Raw genomic sequence first — 26390 nt, forward strand, 5'->3', positions numbered from 1 at the left:
GCCTGTAATCCCAGCACTTCAGGAGGCCGAGGTAGGCGGATCACCTGAGGTCGGGAGGTCAAGACCAGCCTGACCAACATAGAAAAACCCCGTCTCCACTAAAACTACAAAATTAGCCGGCAGTGGTGGCATACGCCTGTAATCCCAGCTACTAGGGAGGCTGAGGCAGGAGAATTGCTTGAATCCAGGAGGCAGAGGTTGCAATGAGCTGAGATCATGCCATTGCACTCCAGCCTGGGCAACAAGAGCAAAACTCCATCTCAAAAATAAATAAATAAATAAATAAATAAATAAATAAATAAATAAATAAATGTGATCCAGGCATGAGATTCTGCCTTCCAGGAGAATGAAGAGAAGGCAAATCTAGGGGAAAAAAATGGTAAAGTCTGTAAATACTTAGATATTTTTCCTCAAATCATGTTTACTTTTAATTTGCTAAGTATTAATACAACTGGGAATATGGCATATATTTTATATAAGCCTCTGAATACTTTACAGATAAATAGAATTTTCTCTAAGCTTAAATGCTTAAAGTACACTTCTGGTTGATAAAATAGATTTTCTTGAGATTATAATATAATGAAACAAATTCTTCTTTATCTTGTATCAAGGATTTACATTAAAAAGGTACAGAAGTTTCCTGAATATAGAGTTCCTACAGACCCCAAAATTGACAAGAAAATTATCAGAATGGAGCAGGAGAAAGCTTTTAACATGCTAAAGAAGAACTTGGTAGATGCTGGTGGTGTTCTTAGGTATGACATTTTTATAGTTCTTTTATTTTATAAATTAATTAGCTCAATTTCCAATAATTATTTTGTAAGGGAAATTATAGTTTTCCAATTATTTCATTAAGTAACAGTTTTACAAGGTAGAGGTATCAATAGTTCCCTAGATATTAAATTGATTTGCCACTGTGTAAGCCATTGAGTTTCTCACCCCCAGTTGTAGATAATTCAGACCAAAGAATTATACCATACCGTATAGCATATACTCTGTATACCATATACTATGTAAAAGTTTTTTCTCAGAATGACAGACATATTTAATATATTTTATTATATATTAGTACTTTGTTTTAGATACTTACTATGAGCAGAAACTGCAGCTGCCTGTCATTTTTTTTTAACTAATCTTTGATTACTTATGGCAGCCAGAAATGAATTCTAAGCCCTAAATAAAATTCCACTTTACACCTTTTATGCTTTAGGTTTTAAATGAGAAATATTAGCATTCTTTTTTACTTTCCTTTATGTGTCAGTCCGGGTGAATAATTTGTTACTGTATAATGGATTTAAGTGTATGGAATATCGTTTTTGTGTGATCTTTAAAAAAACTTTTAGGTATGTGAAAAATAAATTGAGTCAATAATTAGATCCTTCAATGAAAGTCAAAAATATCACTAAAACAATTAGATCCTGCAGTTTGAAGAACATTGCATATAATTTTTAAGTAGGCAGTTATCAGTCATTGTAAGAATTTTATACAGAAATATCAATTAAAGCGGTATCCTACCAGATTAGTTCATTTTCCTACCGTCTTTTTTTTTTTTTTTTTTCCACATGGCTCTCCAAGAGATCTGCATTCACCTTTAGTTAATTCTCTTGCTCACTTGGCCAGCAGGAGCTGGGAGTGCTATAGAGGCAGTATGTTGAGCTCCTGTGAGGGAAGAATCAACCATAAAGTTCAATCTTGACAGGTTCTATCTTTGATTGGAAGGATGGTAGGTGTAACAGAGAAGTGTAATTTCGGGCAAATGTTTGATGAATGGGAAAATACACAGTTCAAAAGATGATGATTTACAATGTCTTCTCTTTATTTTGAGGTAAAATGTACTTAATATGAATTTTCCCATGAACCCAAAATAATACAATTAATATGAAATTTAAAATGCCATTTTCATATATACTTAAAATTCCTCTATCTCCCTCAACTGTAGGACCACAGTGAAAGTCTGTAAATATTTACAAATATTTAAATTTAATTGGATATAAAATAGATCTTAGAAGTTAAGAGATCATTTTAAATTTTATTTGATAGGAAATAACCATATATAATTTTTTCTTAAAGGATTAATTCTTCTCTTTATGAGTATTAACCTAAGTAATTATGATTCCTACTTTGGTCTAATAATATTAAATAATTTCAATGTTTAAATTTTAGTAATTTTAAATACTTTCTCTTACCAGGTGGTATGTACAGTTACCTACACAGCAAGCTCATCAGTATCATGAATTAGAGACTCCCTGCCTCACTTTGTCACCTTCTCCGTTTCCTGTGTCTTCTGTTGAAGAAGAGGAAACTGCAGATAGAGATGAGAATTGTGCATTACCCTCACGTTTACATCCTCAAGTAGCCCATAAGATTCAAGAATTAGTATCACAGGGAATAGAACAAGTGTATGCAGTAAGGAAGCAGCTAAGGTACAATAGAAGAGCATTGTTCTTTTACGTTTTTCAGTTTTGTTTGTTGCTTTAAATAATACAGTGAACACTGGAGATATTTTCCAAAATATATGCTGTCAGGGTAAATAAGGAATATAGTTTATTATTTTATTAAGATCTTGTTTATAAACTGATCGTTTTCTAACAAATGCTTGGCAAGCAATGGTGTAGTATGGTTTATTATAATTCTGATTACTCATTTGAGACATTCTATATTTGGATTTGGCAAATTGGACTATTTCTAAATGATGTATAAAATGAATTAGTTAATAAATACTTTTAGAGAAAAAACCTTTGTAGAACCAAAGATTTTAAAACCTAGGCCAAGACACGTATTTCAAACTATTTGAAATGCAGTTAAATTTTATTACAACAAGAGAATTTGGATAATTCTTTGTCTAATGAAATTTTATTTGTAGTACTCTGGTCTAAGTTTTTTGATCCTCAGGAAATAATTATATGGTAATTATATAATTACTCATTATGTGTGTGCCAGGTACTGTGCTAGGCTTTTTACATGTATGATCTCATTTAGTCTTACAATAGCACTATAAAGTTGGTATATTTATCCGAATTCTACACATGAGAAACTGGAGTCTCAGAGTGGTTAAATAATTGGCTTAAGAGGCAGTGGCAGAGCCACGCGCAGTGGCTCATGACTATAATCCCAGCACTTTGGGAGGCCAAGGAGGGCAGATCACAAGGTCAGGAGATCGAGACCATCCTGGCCAACATGGTGAAACCTCATCTCTACTAAAAATACAAAAATTAACTGGGTGTGGTGGCACGCGCCTGTAGTCCCAGCTTCTTGGGAGGCCGAGGCCGGAGAATTGCTTGAACCCTAGAGGCGGAGGTTGCAGTGAGCCGAGATTGTGACACTGCACTCTACCCTGGCAATAGAGCGAGACTCCGTCTCAAAAAAAAAAAAAAAAAAATTAAGAAAGGCAGTGGGAGAACTGAAATTTAGGCCTAACTCTATAGCCTATGCCCATTACCATGATATATTGATACTTAGCCTTGCTCTTACTGATTATTGTGTAATCTGATCTGAATAACAAAATAAATATAGTAAGCCCCCTCTTAAAGTCATCAATAGGTTCTTGAAAACTGCTACTTTAAGCAAAAGGAAATACAGCACGTCCTTGAGTAATATCGTTCTGTTCAATGCCTTTTTTTCTCTCTTTTTTAACTTTTTTTGTAAAAGAGACAGGGATCTTGCTATGTTGCCCAGGCTGGTCTTGAAGTCCTGGCCTCAAATGATCCACCCAAGAAGATGGGATTGCAGGAGCAAGCCACTGCACCTGATTCAGTGTTGTTTTCTTACAGCATTGGAGAAAGTAATTTGGTTTTGTTAATGTCCTTTCACTTAAGGTCTCAGTTTCCAGGAACCTAACAATGATGTTAACTGAGAACTTACTGTAATTCCTAGAATTACTTCCTAATTAATACATGACTTTTCTATTTAGCAGTTTTCTTAGATGTTTTATATTTATTTCCATTGGGGCATCATTAGCATAAGGCAAAAATTTGGTAAAGCCATTCACTATTTACTAAACCTGAATCTTAAGAAAGGAAGTATAATACAGTTCTGTGATTTGGTCCACCAAATGTAATAAGCATATATATGTTAAATTTTATCATTTCTTTTATGTATTGATTTTTTAATACAATTAAATAACAGTGCTGCCTTCTATTTCTATCTTCTTTTGTCTCCGTGTAAAATTCAAGCCCATCATATTTCATATAATGTTAATTGATGCTTTTGGAAGCAATGTAACATGATGTTTACGCACATAACCTGGGTATAGGCCCAAGCTCTTATTTACTAGGTAGGTGTATGATTTTGGGCAAATTATTTCACTTCTACAGTACTCAGTTCTATCATCTGTAAAGTGGGAATGATAATTGTACCTATGTCATTGATCATTAAGGGTTAAAGGAGATATTTGATGCGAAGTGTTCCATACAGTGCCTGACATAGTAATCATTAAAAACATTATACTTAAACTGAAAATAGTGGTTTCTTTAAATTCATAAAAATATCAAAGCTCAGCCGGGCGTGGTGGCTCATGCCTGTAATCCCAGCACTTTGGGAGGCCAGGGCAGGTGGATTGCAAGGTCAGGAGATCGAGACCAGCCTGGCCAACATAGTGAAACCCGGTCTCTACTAAAAATACAAAAAATTAGTCGGGCATGGTGGCACACTCCTGTAGTCCCAGCTACTCGGGAGGCTGAGGCAGGAGAATCGCTTGAACCCAGGAGGCAGAGGTTGCAGTTGAGCCGAGATCACGCCACTGCACTGTAGCCTGAGCAACAGAGCGAGACTCCATCTCAAAAAAATTAATAATAACAAAACTCACTCTAATATATTTAGATGTTTACCAATGAAAATATTACGTTTCTGTAGTCTACAATAATTCTGTGTTGTATGGGAAAATTTTAAGTAGGAAAATATAAATTACTTACAGAGGTATAAACCATACTTCATAGAGGTTTATACTGAAAGAGAACCTTTATCTCTTTGGATCTAAAGGCATATTGCTAAATAGTTTATGTCTTTATTCCATTTTGTATTCTTTACAGAAAATTTGTGGAAAGGGAACTGTTCAAACCCGATGAGGTACCTGAAAGACATAATTTATCTTTTTTTCCAACTGTAAATGATCTAAAAAATCACATCCATGAGGTACAGAAATCCTTGAGAAATGGAGATATGGTATATAACTCAGAGATTATTCCGGCAACGGTATGATTACAACCATAATTCCTTATTACAGAGTTTCTCAGCTTCTGTTAATGTTTAGTCTAATAAGAATGGCTACTGTTAGGCCATCTGAATAACTGCAGTATAAGAAAATATAATAGCCTAGGTGTGGTAGTTTATGCCTGTAATCCCAATACTTCGGGAGGCCGAGACGGGTGGATCGCCTGAGGTCAGGAGTTTGAGATCAGCCTGGCCAACACGGTGAAACCCCATCTCCACTAAAAATACAAAGATTAGCTGGGCCTGGTGGTGGGCGCTTGTAATCCTAGCTACTCGGCAGGCTAAGGCAGGAAAATCACTTGAACTCAGGAGGTGGAGGTTGCATTGAGCCGAGATTGCACCACTGTACTCCAGCCTGGGAGACTCAGCGACACACTGTCTCAAAAAAATATATATATGTATAGCATCTTTTTCTTAAAATGTAAATACTCTGAATGTTTAGAAAATGACTAAAAGTTTTTTATTACTTTCACAAGAAGAAAAATCAGTGAATTCCAACTCTATAATAAAAACACTACCCAGGCACAGTGGCTCGTGCCTGTAATCCCAGCACTGTGGGAGGCCGAGGCGGGCAGATCACCTGAGGTCAGGAGTTCGAGACCAGCCTGACCAACATGGCAAAACCCCGTCTCTACTAAAAATACAAAAATTAGCTGGGTGTGGCTGGGCGCAGTGGGTCACGGCTGTAATCCCAGCACTCTGAGAGGCCGAGGTGGGCAGATCACAAGGTCAGAAGATCAAGACCATCCTGGCTAACACATCTTTACTAAAAATACAAAAACTTAGCCGGGCATGGTGGCGGGCGCCTGTAGTCCCAGCTACTTGGGAGGCTGAGGCAGGAGAGTGGCGTGAACCCGGGAGTCAGAGCTTGCAGTGAGCCGAGATCACACCACTTTACTCCAGCCTGGGCAACAGAGTGAGATTCCGTCTTAAAAAACAAAAAAAAATTAGCTGGGTGTGGTGGTGCGTGTCTGTAATCCCAGCTACTTGGGAGGGTGAGGTAGGAGAATCGCTTGAACCTGGGAGGCAGAGGTTGCAGTAAGCTGAGATAGCACCACTGCACTCCAGCCTGGGAGACTGAGTGAGACTTCATCTCAAAAACAACAACAACAGAAAACCACTAATCTTTATTTTAAAATCAACATGTATTTTCTCTGTAAAAATTATTCTTACTAATTTAACAGACATTTATTGAGTACTATGTATATATTTCCCCTCCCTTTTTTAATAAATGGGCAAATTTAAATACAGTTGTTTGGGCCGGGTGCATTGGCTCGTGCCTATAATCCTAGCACTTTAGGAGGCTGAGGCAGGTGGAACACCTGAGATCAGGAGTTCGAGACCAGCCTGGCCAACACAGTGAAACTAAATTTCCACCAAAAATACAAAAATTAGCTAGACGTGGTGGCAGGTGCCTATAGTCCCAGCTACTCAGGAGAGTGAGGCAGGAGAATCACTTGAATCCGGGAGGCAGAAGTTGCAGTGAGCCGAGATCGTGCCATCACACTCCAGCCTGGGTGACAACAGCAAAACTCCATCTCAATAAATAACTAAATATCCATCCATCCATCCATCCATCCATCCAGTTGTTCATACCTGATTGCCCAAAGTGATAACGTTGGTTCCATATGTCATCTATGGATATTAGTTGAACTCATACTTATTTTTTTATTTTTTATTTTTTTTGAGACAGAGTCTCTCTCTCTTGCTCAGGCTGGATTGCAGTGGCATGATCCTGGCTTATTGCAACCTCCATCTCCCAGGTTCAAGTGATTCTCCTGCCTCAGCCTCACAAGTAGCTGGGATTACAGGTTTTAGCCACCATGCCCAGCTGATTTTTTGTTTTTATTAGAGACGGGTTGCACCATGTTGGCCAGGCTGGTCTTGAACTCCTGATCTCACGTGATTTGCCCTCCTCGGCCTCTCAGAGTGTTAGGATTACAGGCATGAGCCACCGCGCCCGACCTTAACTCATAGTTTGATATGGTAGTTTCTCCCTGAGTATTAGTCATTTCTGTGAAAATTTTGCCTACTCTGAAGATGTTAATTACCCAGAAACAACTAATTACAATACAGCCAGTGATTATGCCATTAAATCTGAGGTGCAATATCTTTTGCTCTCCTAACTTCTGTTATCCAAATGCAGTATCTGAAAAAATATGGATATTTTAAAAGCCAAAACTGTTTCTTGCAATCTATAACTCTTTGTCTTTTTTCTTTTTTTTTTTTTAAGATAGAGTTTCACTGTCGCCCAGCCAGAGTGCGCTCACACAATCATGGCTCACTGCAGCCACGACCTCCAAGACTCAAGCAGTCCTCCCACCTTAGACTCCTGTCAGCTGGAGCTACGGGCACCAGCCATTACACCTAGCTAATTTTTAAATTTTTTGTAGAGACTGAGTCTCACTTTGTTGCCCAGGCTGATCTCAAACTCCTGGCCTCAAGCACTTCTCTAGCCTTGGCTTCCCAAGCCTTATGGGCGTGACCCACTGTACCCAGCCCAATAACTCTTAATTATTCACTATCTAAGTGTTAGAAGTAGTCCTTGTCATCTACACTTGTCTAAATTCCTGCTATCTAAACTCAGGAATTTAATATATTTGTATAGTAAAGTATACTTGTGCTTGGAGAGTGTGAACAAGTGAAGAGAGTAGCAGAATAAATCACATACTGTGAATAAAATGCGACAGTTGTAATGACGTCTTAAGATATTTTTCAATATAAGAGCTTTATTTTTACTGAAATAAATGTTTCCATTTCAGCTTCAATGGACTACAGACAGTGGGAATATTCTCAAAGAGACCGTGACGGTTACATTTGCAGAAGGTAGGTTGTCTTGAATACGTTTAAAATATAAATTCAAACGGTGTTTAACTGGAAGGAACTTAAGATACTATGTCATCTAATCAGATTTTATAGATAAGGAAACCAGGATCCAAAGACGTAGGAGCAGCTTTGTTATGGTTTATCAACATACTTCCTGCTATTTTAATTTCCTCTTATACTTTGCTTTTAATGCTTTTTTATGACTGAAATTTTGAAGCTGATAACTAGCACAGTTAACTGTAGCTAATTCACTATAAGTCTGGCTAATTCCAGTAGTCATAACCCTAAGATGCCCTGATCCGGGAACTATGGTCCATTTTTTATGGTTATTTTTTCTCCTGTGTTCTTACTGCTGTGCCCTTTCAATATTCCAAACTTATTTCCACCCTTTTGCATTTGTTCTCTCTTCTGGAAATGTCTTTTTTCTTCTGCATGGCAAACTCCTCTTAGTACTCAAATTGTAAACTCTTTTGTTTTAAGTACATTTGTAACTTCACCCCCTATATAAAGTTAAACCTCTGAATTTCTTCTTTTGTTTTTGAGACAGAGTGTCACTGTGTCACCCAGGCTGAAGTGAAGTGGTGCAATCTCGGCTCACTGAAACCTCCGCCTCCCGGGTTCAAGTGATTCTCCAGCCTCAGCCTCCCAAGTAGCTGGGATCACAGGCACACACCACCATACCTGGCTAATTTTTGTATTTTTAGTCAAGATGGGGTTTCGGCATGCTACCCAATCTGATCTCAAACTCCTGACCTCAGGTGATCCACCCACCTTGGCCTCCCAAAGTGCTGGGATTACAGGCATGAGCCACTGCACCTGACCAAACCTCTGAATTTCTATAATGAGCAACTGACTGATAGCATTTACTGAGCTCAGCAACACTGGTGAAAGAATAGAGCATTGGTAGGGCAGGAGAGAGAATAAAGGACTTACTAGGTTTGTAAAGCTGAGTATCTGAGCCATTTCAGTGAAGTGGATTGGGAGGAAGCCATATTGGGGTGATTGAAGGGTGAATGGGAGATGAAGAAGGAGTAGGGACTCCTTAAAAAGTGCGCCACTTTTTCAGGAATTTTGCGATGGCAAATGGGGTTGAGGGAAGGTATTTTAAGAGAGTAGAGAACTGAAAAGATAGATGAAGATGGTGATGGGAAGTTGAAACTTCTGTTGGCTTCCCTTTTCTCTGTAAGAGTGCTAAGGATAAGGAAAGGTTTGAAGAAGGGTGGCATGGATTTGAGGGAAATGCAAATTAGAAACTATCCTGGATAGAGAGTAAAACATTGCCAGATACAGGTGAAGGTCCAATCAAAGTTAATAAAGAATTGGTATTAGTAGAATTAGTGAGTTTCTTTTTCAGTGGCATTCAGCTTCCCATGTATTGGGAAGGAAAGCCATTTTTATGCAGAGTTAGGGTTTTACTTGAGGGATATGACCAAAGGACAGAGAGGCAAGAGAGTTTAGGTACTTGTGAAAGAGTAACTGAAGTTATAGACCTAGGACTGTAGGCTGGATGGGGAAAGAATTTTATTAAGAAAGAGGTTGATGGATCTGAAGAAAACTGAGGGATTAATTGACTGGAGGTTCACATGAGGTTGAAGAACAATTGTAGTGAAGTGCCTGAGCAAAATCTCTGGAAGAATAAGAGATTGTAGCTGGGCACAGTGGCTCCCACCTATAATCTCAGAACTTTGGAAGGCCAAGGTAGGCAGATCATTTGGGGTCAGGAGTTTGAGACCAGCCTGGCCAACATGGTGAAACCTCGTCTCTACTAAAAATATAAAAATTAGCTGGGCATGGTGGCACATGCCTGTAATCCCAGCTACTCAGGAGGCTGAGGCAGGGGAATCGCTGGAACCCGGGAGGTGGAGGTTGCAGTGAGCCGAGATCACACCACTGCACTCCAGCCTGGATAGCAGAGCAAGACTCTATCTCGAAAACAGAATAAAAATAAAAAAATAAGAGGTTGTGATCAGAGAATGAGCTGTTTGAACTTCAGATGTTAGAGGTAGGATCATCCAGAGTATGATGATAGTGGTGGGTGACTACAGTAGTGAAGTAAAAGGACATTAATAATGAAGAAGCCAAGAAATGCTTGAGTGCTATTTAGTCCTCTCAGTGGTCCATTGAGAAAGGACTCTTATGCTGATTTTACAGATGAGGAAGCTAAAGTTTAGAAACTGAGTTATAGGATGGATGCAGTGACTCACGCCTGTAATCCCAGCACTTTGGGAGGCCAAGGTAGGTGGATCACCTGAGGTCAGGAGTTCAAGACTAGCCTGGTCAGCATGGTGAAACCCTGTCTCTACTAAAAATACAAAAATTAGCTGGGCATGGTGTCACATGCCTGTAGTCCCAGCTACTCAGGAGGCTGAGGCAAGAGAATCGCTTGAACCCGGGAAGCAGAGGCTGCAATGAGCCGAGATTATGCCACTGCACTCCAGCCTGGGCAACAGAGCGAGTCTGTCTCAAAAAAAAAAAAAAAAGAAAAGAAAAGAAACTGAGTTATATAGCATATTGAAGGTCACACAGAAAGCTAGTACTTAAATCCATTCTTCTCTGATACTATTTCCATTTTAAAATTAGTATGGAAGCAATAAATATTCATTGATAATTAGGTTTTCTTTTTCTGTTTTGAGACAGGATTTCACTCTGTCACCCATACTTAAGTGCAGTGGGACGATCTTGGCTCATTGTACCCTCTGCCTCCCGTGCTCCAGCGATCCTCCCACCTTAGCCCCCCAAGTAACTGGGACTACAGGCACATGCCACCACACCCGGCTAATTTGTGTATTTTTACTGGAGACAAGGTTTCACCATGCTGCCCAGGCTGGTCTCAAATTCCTGGTCTCAAGTTATCCATCTGCCCCGGCCTCCCAAAGAGCTGGGATTACAAACGTGAGCCACTTCGCCTGGCTGATAATTAGTTCTTCATTGACTTAAAGAGATGAATATATTTGAGTTAACATATAAGAATTACATGAGAATGATTCACATACCCAACAATTAGTTTAAATTTGAGATATTAAGAAAACAGTTTTAATTTTTATTCATTTATACCAAAATGAGTTATTGAAATAAATTTAATGCTGTTATCATTAAAGACCAATTTTTCCAGGTATTGTCCTAGTTACTAGGGCTACAAAAGGTGAATTAAGTTTGATGTTAATTGAGAAGCTCCTAAGATTTCACACATCTAGAGAAGCTTATTATAGTCCAGCATTATAGTACAGAGAACAGACTAGATTCGAGTTACAGATATAGTGTATTTCAAAGTAAAAAAATATGTATATATAGTTGTGCCTCTGTATCTATGGGTTCTGTATCCATGGCTTCAACAAACCACTGATAAAAAATGTATTTTTAATTGGATGTGTACCAAACATGTACATATATTTTTTCCTTCTTATAATCTAGAGATGATTTAAAGTATATTGGAGGACTTCTACCTTGTATTGTGTATTATAGGTAATCCAGAGAGGATTTAAAGTTTGTGGGAGGATATGCTTAGATTATATGCAAATACTATGCCATTTTATATCAGGAACTGAGCATCTGCAGATTTTTATTTCTGGCGGAGGTCCTGTAACCAGTCTCCCTTGGATATGGAGGGAGAATCCCATTCTAGATCTACCAAATTAAAATTAATGGAGGTTAAACCTAGGAATCTATATTTTCTTAAACATCCCTTAGAGATTCTCATTATCTGCCAGGTTCTGCAAATAGTGGGCTACATCAGCAGTCCCCAGCCTTTTTGGCATCAAGGACCGGTTTTGTGGAACACAATTTTTCCACAGACCCAGGGTGGAGAGTTGGGGGGATGGTTTTGGGATGAAACTCTTCCACCTCTGATCATCAGGCATTAGATTCTCATAAGGAGCATGCAACTTAGATCCTAGAATCTAATGCCTCTGCTGATCTAACATGAGGTAGAGCTCACGCAGTAAGGCTTGCTTGCCCCATGCTCACCTCCTGCTGTGCAGCCCAGTTCCTAACAAGGTACAGACTGGTAGGGTCAGGGACCCTTGGGCTAGATGACTTACTGAAGTCCTTTGCAACTTTGAAATTAGTTCCTATTTTAGTTCTGATAGAAAGGGTTGTAATAAAGTATTTTTATGACTTCAGAGAAGCCATAAAAATTATTTTGTTTTAATAGTTTCTTTAATATAATTTAGGAAATTCACCAGGAGAATCAATTACCACCAAAGTGGAAACAAATCAAACAGGGGGTTCTTTGTCTCCTGAGCCAACCCACTTGCTCTCCTCACTCTCCTCATTTCAGCCCAAAATATTTACACAACTGCAGGTAGGTATCCAGTAAAATATCCAGATTTGAGGTCCTTCTCTTTATTCCTCACTTCACCTCTTCTTCTAGGGATTTTAGAGAATTACAGAATTATAATAATGATCAAATATGTTTTCATTGTTAATTTCCTGATCTTTTTGTTTCTTGATTTAAGATAACTCAAACAGTATGTTTTTTAAAAGTTTAAGGTTGACTATGAATGCAATAAATTTAGTTGTACTACTTTTCCCTTGATTCTTGTTTCTTTCTTCATTTAATATTTATTTGTAACCATACTCTTTTTATTTGTTTGGATTTTTTGTCAAAAGAATAATATATCCTATGAGAATATCATACATGGTAAATTCAAACATTTTGATGTAACTCTTTTTGGTTTAAAAGGGTTTACAGTTACAACCAAGGTTCACCTCTCCTGATGAATCACCAGCTCTGATATCAGTAAATAACCAGCCATCCTCTAGTCCTTCAGGACTTCTGGATCCAATAGGAAGTGCTGTAATGAATAATAATTCTCTACTGCTTGGTCAAAGTCATAGCCTTCAAAGAGATACATGCCTAACCCAAAACAATGGTACTGCCTCCACCATGGGTAACCTTCCAGAACCAGATCAAAATCTAGTTGCAATGGACCAGCTGGTAGAAGTTGGAGGTGTTGAGGATACAGGGAATCTGGAAGGAGCTGTTCATCGAATTCTGTTGGGAGATGTGCAGACTATTCCAATACAGATTATAGACAACCACTCAGCTCTTAGTAAGTTGAAATCAATTTATGATGTTATTGTTGTAACCTTTGTGGATTATCAACACTGTATTATACTATAAATAAAACTATTATTTCTTCCCAGTGGGTCTCTGATATTATATAAGTGAAGCAAAATTATGAGAGAGAAGGAGGAGATTTCATTAGCCTGAGTTTTAGAACTTTTAAGCTTAAATTTTTTTCTTCTCCTTATTTCTAATTATTTAATGCCGTAGAAATTACTGTTCCCTAATTACCTGTTTTCCATGGAAAATCTGTGGTAATGTGAAACCAGGAAGGTCATTTTAGAGTACATGAAAAAAATAGGAAAAAATTAAACAAGGAAAAATATTTTCATGCAAAGGTTATTATGGAAGAATTGATATATGCACACATACACAAAGAAGAGTGAAATGAAGTACGCATATATAAAGGTTAAAAGGAAGATTTTCATTTTTGGTTTTTTGTTGTTTTGAGACAGAGTCTCATTGTGTCACCCAGGCTGGAGTGCAATGATGCAATCACAGGTCACTGCAGCCTTGATCTCCTTGATTCAAGCGATCTTTCCACCTCAGCTTCCCAAGTAGCTGGGACCATAGGCACATGCCACCATAATGGGCAAATTATTTAATTTTTTTTTTTTTTTAAAGGGATGGGGCTCACTATGTTGCCCAGGCTGATCTCGAACTCCTGGGCTCAAGCAGTCCTCCCACCTCAGCCTCCCAAAGTGCTGGGATAACAGGAGTGAGCCACTGCACCTGGCTGAAAGGAAGATTTGGAATTACAAAGTAAATGTTGAGTTGAAAGGGAACTAGTAAGACTTGGGCATTTAGGTTTAACCTAAGACCTTGTTACCTTCACTTTATTACTAATCTCTGTCAACATAGAGGTAAACTCTGTTAACTCCTACTTTATCTGTTACTTCTTTGCACACAAATTGTTCTGGATTGGGCACTTTTGTGGGAAAAGATTTGCAGTTTGCTTTGAAAAAAGTTTTCACAGAAGTTATTTTTAGAATATAAAATATTTTCCCCTCTCTTCCAGTGTCATGAAATATATTAACTTTTAGGATTTTTCTGTTTGTTTTTAAAGTTGAAGAAAATCCAGAAGGTACCATTTCTGTGAACCAAGTTAAGCAAGAACCCAAAGAACCAGCATTGTCTATGGAAGCAAAAAAAAATTGTGGACTATAAGAAATTATCTGCTATATAAATTATTGAAGCTTTTCAGAATTTACAACTCTGGTGACTTCTGATGTCTTAGAAAAGAAGGTGAATATAGTCAAAGCGTGGCATTGAGATAATTGGACTGAAGACCAGTTTGATGAGAAGCTTTTATTTAAAACTGATGTATTTGTTGCCAGTTCCATATTTTTACCTTCCTTAAGAGATGTTTTACTCTTCTTATTTTGTATAATTTTTATGCTCTTTGATTATCTAATAAGGCCAGTATTTCAAAAGCTCTTTTGAACTTATCCACAGTAATACAGTCTGGACACAAATAGTTTAGTTAACTTATCCTTGGAAATACTCAATTTTGGTTCTTACAAAACAGAAAAGATCAACAGCAACAGCACCATTGTGTGAATGTATGTTTGTATGTGTGTATGTATATCATGAATTTTTTTAAGTTCTGAAGGAACTTGTTCTCTCTTTAAAGTTGTGAAGAAATTTTTAATTGCCAGACAGGTAAGAAAATGTTTATAATCTATCTCATTAAGAAAGATGAAGTATTCGGTTTTACATCATAACACGAAGTCCAGCAGCTATATCTGCGGAGACTGTGCAGTTGCATTTTAGCCACTTCCCTTCTAATTTTTGTACTTTTAACTACAAACCAGTAGTATATTAGTGGTTATCTAATAGAAATTTAAAGTGTCTTGGTAAGTACTAAAGATTTTTACTTGAATTAATCAGATAAGCAACAGAAATCAACATATGTAGCATGGCTTTGTGCTAAATTGGAAGTAAAATACTATAGGTAGAAAGATGTAGAAATTGAGAGAATTGAAAAAGAATAATAGAATTCCTTGGTGTTTACAGATAATTTGGGAGACTTTTTGATGACAGCAGAGGATTTTTTTTTCCCCTTATTTTGTAATGAAGATCCAGCACTGGTTAAAAAATAATTTGATTTGTAGTTACATTTTTCTATGCCAGAGCTCTTACTGAATTGATGGGGTATTAGGATTTCTAGTATTTTAAGGTAAGTATTTATAGTTTAAAATTTAGTTTATATTTAAAACTTCAAAACATCTGATCTGGGATATTTTCTTTGTTAAGTAAGTATATTAACTTCAAATACCAAATAAGTACTAAGCAGTATATTCATTATAAGCATCTGTTGTCTAAAGATTGGTACTAGGCTGGACATGGTGGCTCATGCCTGTAATCACAGCACTTTGGGAGGCCTAGGTGGGTAGACCACCTGAGGTCAGGAGTTCAAGACCAGCCTGGCCAACACGGTGAAACCCCATTTCTACTAAAAATACAAAAATTAACTGGGTGTGGTGGTGGGCGCCTGTAATCCCAGCTACTTGGGAGGCTAAGGCAGGAGAATTGCTTGAACACTGGAGGCGGAGGTTGCAATGAGCCAAAATCGCGCCATTGCACTGCAGCCTGGGCAACAAGAGAGAAACTCCATCTCAAAAAAAAAAAAAAAGATTGGTAAACTAGAAATATCAACTATAATTTCAGGAAATTAACCTAAAGGCTTTTGTTTCTCCAGAGACCATTTGTGGGTATATTTTATATTTTAAAAATAAAGATTTTAAATGGATATCAATGTTTAATATTCAAAGCATGCACAATATAATATCAAATTTAACCTTAATACTTTACATGAATATGAGTCACTTTTGGCTTTTCTAAGTCCAGCCTCCCATTCTTAATTGATTTTGTTTCAGGTACATGACATGTATCTAAATATAAAGTACTGTTATAGTAGAGGTAGGTGGAATTCTAATATTCGTTGCTCTTTAGATTTATATTTTATTTAATGTAAAGTTTATTATTTATACCCTTTTTAATGCAAAGCTAATATTTAGTTATGTATGATTTTTAATAAAAATTACTTTTCTTTTTCCTATGAATTGAAAATATTTGATGTTGGCATTTTATACAGGCAGGTTGCCAAATTTGATTATGTTACACTAAGTTAAACACAACTCTTAATTACCTCAAATCCAGATTTCTCTTAGTCTGTGTGTATATAAAAGGAATAAGTCCAAATTAATTTATAGTTTAGTGTTGCACTGTAGGTAATATTCTTTTCATTTGTTGTTTCTAGTTTTTATGGAATCCTTTTCTTTCAAGATTCTAAATAATAAATCTTTACCTCTCAATAGTGATAATAGTGGTAATGGTTTATTATTAGCTATTTCACCAATTGAACTCAGTCTTTTGGAGGCATTCCTTTCTTTTTTGATGTTGAGCTGCTAAGGAGAAGTGCCTGTTAATATACAAATTCTAGTCAGTTACCTGTGAGGATGAGACGTGCCAGAGGACTCAAACTTTGGTATAGTTAGAAAAATAATATTTTTCTCACTTCATTCTATGTGAATGTCTCTTCTGATACTGTTTTTTAATCAGACAGAAAGTTACAGAGCAACTTTCCCACAAATAAACCAAAAAACAAAACCCCACAAAAACCAAGAGCATGAAGAAAAGTTTAAATCCCTAATTATATACTCTTTTGGTTTTTAGGTAGAAACTGGAGCTATCAATATTTTCATGTAAGTATTTCAATGAGTAGCTCTTTAAAAATGGTTTTTAAATGAGATTTTAAAAATCCATTGTCATCTAAATGCATGTTTAGTCACAGTGTATCAGTATTGTGTTTAAAGGTGCTCAGCATCACTTTTTGAAAACTATGTTTACATACTTAAAATGTTTAATTATTTTGAAATGTATAGAGTATTAAATACAAGCTCCTAAAATTTTCAGTATCTATATTGGCTTTCTCTAACAGCTCTACAGCAAAGTTTGACATGTTTTTTTTGTGTGTCATGTATTGTAAGGTGTAATATCTGTAGGCGTGAGTTGGACATTCAAAATTAGCAGTAAGAAATTCACAATTACAGCTCAGCTTATTTATTCATTATAGTTTTCACATTCCCAACTTCCAAGTGAACTTTGTGTATACTACAGTGAATTATAGATAAACACAGCCATGGTGGATCTTTCCCTCAATAGTGATTTTCTGTACAAACAATTAGTAGACTTAAAAGGAAAAGCTTTTATATCTTATGCAAGGTAAATGTTTCCTAAATGTCACAAAAGTGATAGAAAACATAGCTTTTGGGATCTGGTCCTGCATTAGAGTTTCTAATTCTGAGGCCCACCAGCTTGTGTTTCGTCTTCTTTATATCCTGTCAGAATACATACTTAATCATGTGGGTATTAGAAAGATGTTGTTTAACTTGTACCAGGTTTAAAAAAAGAGGTTTAAAAAATGTGTGTGCATATGTATATATATATAGCAACTTGATGTATAGTGTCCTTGTTATCATGTATTTTTTTCATTAAAAATCCTTTTTTTTCTTATACTTGTTAGTTTTCTTTTTATATTTTTCTTAGAGATAGTGGCAATTTTGTTCATCTTGAAGATGCTGAATAAACACTTGAATACCTGAGAATTTTGGCCAGAGATTTATGTCCAGTTTGGAAGCTGAAAGTTTTAAGCATAACTACCAGTAACTCCTGTTAGCATTACGTTTTGGGGAGATATATATGCATTTAATACCCTGCAACTCAGCCAAGCATCAACATTTTAAAACAATGTGTGTAATAAGTAATTATTTCCACCTCCCCCCCCCCCGCCCCTGCCATGTTTTGGCACCATAACATTTTCAAGTACAGCTTTATATTTTAGGAGTAATGACAAAGTATGTGATCAAAAGTGAAGGGATTATTAATTTTTCCCTCTTTGCTTTTTTTAAAACTTTTTTCCACTCTGTACCTGTTTTTGAGCACCTTGGAAATCTTAATCTCTCCAGAAGGGATACTGCATTGGCTCTTCTCCATCAGCTGGCTTAGACATCAAACATTTTAAATGATACACTGTTTTAATATCTAAAAATCTATCTTTCTACTTAATTAACTTAGTCATAAGGACAAAGCCTTAGTATACTTTTGCCACATACATGTTATGTATGAATTTTACTGTTGAATAATACAAGTATTCATTACTGACTGAATTCTTAAAACTTTGGGAATAGAAAAAACTCATTTATTAATGGATGCTAAAGTGATTCCTGAGAAAAATAATTTGTATGGTTAATATGGAAAACCTTTGGTAATGTGATATGGGTATAAGAATACTAAAACCCAGAGTACAGAGTGTGAATCATGTACCAGGAGGGATTTTATTTTTAAATATCTTGAGGTATAATTGAAATACAATAAACTGTACATATTAAAATACCCAATCTGATAAGTTTTGTCATATGTATACAGCCACGAAGTCATCACCATAAGCAAGGTAATGAACATATTCATCACTCTCAAAGTTTCATAGTACCTCTTTGTGATCCATTCTTTCCTAATCCTCCTTGCCCCTGACCCCACCATCACCAGACCACTGATCTGCTTTCTTTAAGATCAGTTTGCTACAAATGAAATCATATAATATATAGTATGATCCTTTTTTGGTCTGTCTTTTGTCACGCAGCATAGTAATTTTGTAATTTGTCTATATTGTAGCATTTATGAATAAATCATTTATTTGCTGCTGAGTAGTATTACATTTTATGAATATATCATAATTTGTTTATTCTTTTGATGATAGACATTAATAGTTCTAGGCTATTATGAATAAAGTTTCCATGAACATCTGTGTACAAGTCTTTGTATAAACTTATGCTTTCATTTCTCTTGGGTAAATATCTAGGAGTAGAATACCTGAGTCATATGTTAGGTATATATTTAACTTTTTAACAAACTGCCAAATGATTTTCCAAAGTGATTGTGACAATTTATATTCCCACCGACAGTGTATGAAAGTTCCAGGTTCTCTATATCCTAGCCAACACTTGTTATGAACAGTTTTTAGGTTTTAGAGATTTTAATAGGTGGGTAGTAGTATCTTACTGTGGTTTTAATTTCCATTTCTCTAATAACTGACCACTACTGAGCATCTTTTCATGTTGTATTTGCCATCTCTATCTCTGTATCTTCTTTATTGATGTGTCTGAATCTTTTGCCCACCTTTTTTTTAAAAAAAAAAAAAAGACCGGGTCTTGCTCTGTCACCCAGGCTGGAGTGCAGTGGTGTGATCTCAGGTCACTGTAACCTCCGCCTCCCAGGCTCAAGTAATCCTCCTACCTCAGCCTCCCTAGTAGATGGGATTACAGTCATGCACACCATGCCTGGCTAATTTTTTGTAGAGATGGAGTTTCACCATGTTACCCAGGCTAGTCTCAAACTCCTGGGCTCAAGCAATCCACCTACCTTGGCCTCCCACAGTGCTGGGATTACAGGCACGAGCTATCGTGCCCAGCCTCGCCTACTTTTATTTTTGTTTTCTTATTTGTTTTTTATTCTTTTTTTTTTTTAACCACAACCAGCATCATAGCTCACCCACTTTTAAATTTTTTTTTTTTGGAGATGGAGTTTTGCTCTTGTCACCCAGGCTAATGTGCAATGGCACGATCTCGGCTCACTGCAACCTCTGCCTCCCAGGTTCAAACAATTCTCCTGCCTTAGCCTCCCAAGTAGCTGGAATTACAGGCGCCCACCACCACACCTGGCTAATTTTTGTATTATTAGTAGTGACGAGGTTTCACCGTGTTGGCCAGGCTGGTCTTGAACTCCCAATCTCAGGTTATCCACTCACCTTGGCCTCCCAAAGTGCTGGGATTACAGGCATGTGCCACCACACCCAGCTAATTTTTGTATTTTTTGGTAGAGATGGTGTTTCGCCATGTTGGCCAGGCTGGTCTCTGCACTCCTGACCTCAGGTGATCTGCTGGCCTCCCAAAGTACTGGTGCTGGGATTACAGGCATGAGCCAACGTGCCCAGCTCCACCTGTGCTTTCAACTGACTACAAATCTGAGAGGTTCTCACATCCCCTTTTAGGTTTGATAATTTGCTAGAACAACTCACAGAACTCAGCAAAGTGCTATACTTAAAACCACAGTTTTATTAGAAAGGATACAAACCAGAAATGACCAAATGAACAGATACATAAGATGAGGTCTGTGAGGGTCCTGAATGCAGAACCTCTGTGCCCTCTCCTTGTAGAATCAGGACGTGTTATTCACTTTTCATATCAATGTATTCACCATGTTCAGAGTTTTCATGGGGGTTTTATTACATAGGCATGATTGATTGAATCATTGGCCCATGACTGAACTCATTCTTCAGTCCTCCTGTCTTTCCTGGAGGACTGAAGGCTGGGTTGATATCATTGGCTCAAAGCCTCAACCCAATTAGATGTTTGGTTTTTCTAGCATGACCAGCTCCCATGCTATCTAGGGGCCCACTATGTGTCATCTCATTGCATATACTCAGATGTGATTCAAGGCGCTCATGAATAACAAAGACAGTCATAGTAATTGGGAAATTCCAAGATTCACTGTCAGGAACCACAGACAAAGGAAAGTCAAATTCTTTATTATATAGCAGTGTAATGCGTAGTTTTGTTGTTTTAATTGTGGATACCTACTTTAGTCTCAGATTTGTTACCATGTCATTATGCTAGGTCCATCTCATTTTTCTTCAAGGCTATTGTGTGAAGTGCAACATGTTTTATATATTAAGTGTATTAACCCTCTGTTACTTTTCCTGGTTTGTAGTTTGCTTTTTAATTTTGATGACTTCTGTGCTTAAACAATTCTCCTCCTTCAACTAGAAAGCAGATAAACATTTATCTAAAATTTCCTATAGCTTTTCTATGTGTTTTTAGTATAGTGAAATTATTTTGTTGCGGAGGATACGTTTAAATTGATATTTTTTCAATTAACCAATCCTCCCAACATGATGGGGGTTTTTTTCCCCTCTCTTCCAATAGAAACCTAACTCGCAACACAATGGAATGAATTTTTCACTTTTTTTGTTTTGTTTTGTTTTGAGACAGAATCTCTCTCTGCCACCCAGGCTGGAGTGCAGTGGCGCGATCTCGGCTTACTGCAAGCTCCGCCTCCCGGGTTCACGCCATTCTCCTGCCTCAGGCTCCTGGGTTCAAGCAATTCTCCTGTCTCAGCCTCCTGAGTAGCTGGGATTACTGGCGCACGCCATGAAGCCCGGTCAGTTTTTGTATTTTTGGCAGAGACAGGATGTCACCATATTGGTCAGGCTGGTCTCGAACTCCTGACCTCAGGTGATCCACCCGCCTTGGCCTCCCAAAGTGCTGGGATTACAGGCGCGAGCCACCACGCCCGGCCAGTTCTTTATCTTAATGCATGATATATGTCTCTGAATAGTTCTTTATTATACAGGGGTATCTGAATTTTAGCTGCTCTGGAAGATGGCTATCTTTTTGATGTGGCTCTTTGGACTTCCTAAAGTGGATTTTCATGTGAACCACAAAACCTACAAGTTCGATCATCATAAACATATGCCCCTAAGTTTGGTGAACATTTTTGGTCATTTTTGTATGATTCAGTTAGAGACTTGATTTAACTTAAATTGATCAACTCAAGGGAAACTTACCTTGTGTTTGGCGATCCAGATTTAAACTTAATGTCACTGTCTTGTCTAATGTCATAACTAGATTTTCTTCTATGTTCCACTTAATTTTCAATTTTCATATCAGAACAAATTATTTGATAATCTTAGGTACATTTAAAGTCATTGGGTATCTACATGTGATTCAATAGTGACACTAAGTAAATATCTTTTTAAGACTTTGGAGTCAGACAATTCTGCCCTTTCCAGATGACCTGGGGAAAATTATTGACCACTTTGGACCTCTTCATCTAAAAAGAAATGGACACGAAATTCCCCATTCTTTACAACCTGCCTACTCGTTTCAAAGGTGAATTTAAAAAGTGAAAAATTTGGCCAGGTGCGGTGGCTCACGCCTGTAATCCCAGCACTTTGGGAGGCCGAGGTGGGCAGATCACGAGGTCAGGAGACCATCCTGGCTAATACGGTGAAAGCCGGTCTCTACTAAAAATACAAAAAAAAAATTAGCTGGGTGTGGTGGCGGGCACCTGTCGTCTCAGCTACTCAGGAGGCTGAGACAGGAGAATTGCTTGAACCCAGGAGGCGGAGGTTGCAGTGAGCTGAGATCGCACCACTGCACTTCAGCCTGGGCAACAGAGTGAGAGTCTGTCTTTAAAAAAAAAAAAAAGACTGAAAACAGTGGGTTCAAATAGGAACACCAAATTGAAGGTCACAGGGAAGATGCTGATTTGAGATCATGTGGCTTCACACAGGCAAATCCATGCATTGTGCTTTAGGGTGAGCAGCATGGATTCATTTGTTTGAATGATGTCAATGATGGTTAATGAATTTTAGGAGGAACTCTGAGGAAGCCAGCTGGTTGCTAATACAAATATCAGTGGAATAGTATCTTTTCCCTTTTTTCTCTTCTTGACTCTCAATGCCAGGGCACTTTGAGAAACATTTATACTTAAAACATTAGAACATTAAACTGAAAAGACGGAACAAAATAATTTAAATTACAGCAGTTGAATCAAGTAGTTAAAATTCAGAGATATCAAGCCAATGAATAAGACAGCATTTGTGAAATACTACATTAGCAATACTGGGATGAGTTGAAGAACTTTTAAAAAGGTGAACTGAGGATGTAAGATTTTTGAGAAGTTGAATCAAATCCAGAGTTGCATGCAAGGAAAACCTTGTGTGTTTTTACTGCTGTACTAATAGTTAAAAGTGTAGCTATTCTTGTATTCTCCAGGGCAGATATGAAATGACCTTCAGTCCTAGGAAACTATCAAAGCAGTTTACCAGTTGGTATGCCATGACAGCATTGAAGCATGGTTTGTAGAAAAACCTGTTATATATACTATATATCATTTGAGTTTTGTATCTTTCTCATAAGATAGGATTTGTTACTTTATTTTTATTTCAAAGTGTATACATGTTGCTCAATTTTTCTTCACAAAATTTCTGTGAATAGAGCCAAGTGTAAATATTATTTTCTTATTTAATAGCTGAAGACACTGAATTATAGGGAATAAGTGACATGTTTATTAGTATTACATGTATAAATAATTTGGAGTTGAAATTATATAGACATAAGAACTTGCAGATAGTATCAGACTGCTACTACTAATACTTAGGTGAGTAACTTTTATATTTGAGATTAAGCCACGAACATTATATCTTAGATTCTTAAATTTCCTTACTTGGCCTAGATTTGAAATAATTCTGCTCATAATAAAGGATTGAAGACATTTATTTTAAAGAGAAAATGAGCAGAAATGCACAAAATCACTTGTTATAAAAAGGGAATTATATTAACTTCTGAAATATTGCATGGACTTTGTACGTAGACATAAAATTACACAGCGAATGACAATATGTTTAATGATTTATTTTTTCAGTAACATATGTAAAACCTACATTACAGCCAGGTGTGGTGGCTCATACCTGTAATCCCAGCACTTTGGGAGGCCAAGGCAGGCGGATCACAAGGTCAGGAGATCGAGACCATCCTGGCTAACACGGTGAAACCCTGTCTGTACTAAAAATACAAAAAAAATTAGCCGGGCGTGGTGGCGTGCATCTGTAGTCCCAGCTACTAGGGAGGCTGAGGCAGGAGAATGGTGTGAACTGGGGAGGCAGAGCTTGCAGTGAGCCAAGATTGCACCACTGCACTCCAGCCTGGGCGACAGGGGGAGACTCTGTCAAAAAAAAAACCAAAAACCTACAATACAAACCTTAGTATTTCAAACGGTAGTGTAAAAAAGAATTACCTAGCCAGGCATGGTGGCAGGCACCTGTAATCCCAGCTACTGGGGAGGCTGAGGCAGAGAATTGCTTGAACCCAGGAGGCGGAGGTTGCAGTGAGCAAAGATCACATCACTGCACTCCAGCCTGGGCAACAGAGCGAGACTCAATCTCAAAAACAACAACAACAACAAAAAGAATTACCTAATGACTTGCTACCTAGCAACATGCACTTTCCTTTTAACTTGCCTACCCTTCCCCAAGCTTAGCAGCATTTGGACTGTCAACAATGCTGGAAAGTAAAGATGTTCTTCATTTAACATATATTACTTACAAAGTTCCATAAAATAATAGATAACTTTTTCTTTTTGAAAAAAAAAATTCAGAGTCTCTCTCTGTCTCGCAGTCTAGAGTGCATTGGGGCGATCATGGCTCACTGCAGCCTCAAATTCCTAAAGTCAAGCTATCCTCTCACCTTAACCCACTTTTTATTTATTTTTTATGTGTATTTTTTGAGACGGAGTCTCGCTCTGTCACCCAGACTGGAGTGCAGTGGCGTGATCTCGGCTCATTGCAATCTCTGCCTCCTGGGTTCAAATGATTCTCCTGCCTCAGCCTCCCAAATAGCTGGGATTACAGGCATGCGCCACCGCGCCCCACTAATTTTGTATTTTTAGTAGAGTCAGAGTTTCACCATATTGCCCAGGCTGGTCTCAAACTCCTGACGTCAGGTGATCTCCCCACTTCGGTCTCCCAAAGTGCTGAGATTACAGGCATGAGCCACTGCACCCGGCCCTTAACCTGCTTTTTAAAATTTTGTGTAGAGACTGGTCTCTCAATATGTTGCCCAGGCTGGCATCCAACTCCTGGCCTCAGGTGATCCTCCCACCTTGACCTCCCAAAGTGTAGAGATTACAGGCGTCAGCCACCATGCCCAGCTAGATAACATTTTTTGAGTGCCAGATGCTTTATAACTTAATCCTCACATCCAGCCTGAATATTATTACCCCAGTTTTATATAAAAGCAAATAAATTCAAAAAGATTAAATACCTTGCCCAAGATCATATATCTAGAAAGCCAAGAATCTAGGATCTGAACCCGAGACTTTTTATTCCATAGACCATGTTATAACCGGATTTAACTCTTAACAATTCATGAACTATTAAAATTCATCATAAGGAAGAATACATTTATTTATTTATTTATTTAGAGACTGAATCTTGCTCTGTCACCCAGGCTGGAGTGCAGTGGCGTGATCTTGGCTCACTGCAACCTCCATCTCCTGTGTTCAAGCGACTCTCGTGCCTCAGCCTCCCAAGTAGCTGGAATTACAGGCGCCTGCCCCTGTGCCTGGCTAATTTTTGTATTTTTAGTAGAGACAGGGTTTCACCATGTTGGCCAGGCTGGTCTTGAACTCCTGACCTCAAGTGATCTGCCCACCTCAGCCTCCCAAAGTGTTGGAATTACAGGTGTGAGCCACCGTGCCTGGCCAATAATTTTTTCTTTAAATGTTTGTAGAGACATGGGTCTCCCTATGTTGACCAGGCTGTCCTTGAACTATTGGCCTCAAGGGATCCTCCCTCCTCAGCCTCCCACAGTGTTGGAATTATAAGCTACCGCATGGGCTGCAAATTTTATCTTATGTATTTTACAATTTAAAAAAAATTTCCTATCCAGAGATCATGCAGATACGATCTTCTAAAAGCTTTACAGTTTTGCCTTTTTTTTTTTTAACAGTCTACTGTCTACCTAGAGTGGTTTCCTGCATACAGTTTTGCATGGCAGGTGGGCCCCAAAATTGGGACTCTGCCTGGGAAGGTCCTTGGCTTTGCCTAGGAAGGAATTCAAGGGCTACCCTATAGGCATTGTGTGGAGAGTAGCAGCTCAGGGGCAGTTCTGAAGTCACATTTATACCCACTTTTAATTACATGCAAATTAAGGGACAGGTTAGTCAGAAATTTCTAGAAAAAGGGTGGTAACTTCCAGGTCGTTGCCATGGAATGAGTAACTGTAATGGCACTGGTGGCTGTGTTTTATGGAGAAGTGCTTTCGCCTCTTCCTTGTGTCAGCCAGTCTTCGATCTGGTCCAGAGTTGAGTCCCGCCTTCTACTTTAGTATCAGAGGGGTCAAATTTCTTTCTTTATTTTTTCACATGGAGAGTCGTTTTATCACATGGAGAGCTTGGGCTGTCACGTCTAGGAGTTCAAGCCTGGGACAATGGTGTGCATTCTTTGAATCATCATTCTAGCCCTGAGCTGGATCTACAAAAAATTCCTGGAGCCATCCACATACTCTCTGATTTCTCCTTTTCTTCATCATTTATGGCCTAGTAAAGCTATGCAGGAATCCAATGGCAAAGTAGATGGCAAAGTAGACTGTAGGGATGCAGACATAAATGGATTACCAACAAAAGGGCCAACAGAAATCTCTGATAAAAAGACTAAAGTGATTTTTCT

The 26390-nt window shown here is 37.9% G+C and overlaps 1 protein-coding gene across 3 annotated transcripts in view; it reads left to right on the forward strand.

Moving 5' to 3' along the window:
* Positions 1–15728, forward strand: part of CARF (calcium responsive transcription factor) — an 84341-nt gene extending 68613 nt beyond the window's left edge. For 2 of the 3 annotated variants that reach the window (XM_025405278.1, XM_025405279.1), the window contains exons 7-13: positions 612–755; positions 2190–2423; positions 5028–5190; positions 7971–8034; positions 12204–12334; positions 12716–13085; positions 14166–15728. In XM_025405278.1, the coding sequence (XP_025261063.1) occupies positions 612–755; positions 2190–2423; positions 5028–5190; positions 7971–8034; positions 12204–12334; positions 12716–13085; positions 14166–14266 (1207 nt within the window). In that variant the 3' untranslated portion in view covers positions 14267–15728. The remainder of the gene's footprint in view (positions 1–611; positions 756–2189; positions 2424–5027; positions 5191–7970; positions 8035–12203; positions 12335–12715; positions 13086–14165) is intronic. The other variant, XM_025405277.1, reaches the window with a different exon arrangement.
* Positions 15729–26390: the final 10662 nt, after the last annotated feature.

The sequence above is a fragment of the Theropithecus gelada genome, chromosome 12, assembly GCF_003255815.1.
Source record: "Theropithecus gelada isolate Dixy chromosome 12, Tgel_1.0, whole genome shotgun sequence".
Taxonomy (NCBI): Eukaryota; Metazoa; Chordata; class Mammalia; order Primates; family Cercopithecidae; genus Theropithecus; species Theropithecus gelada.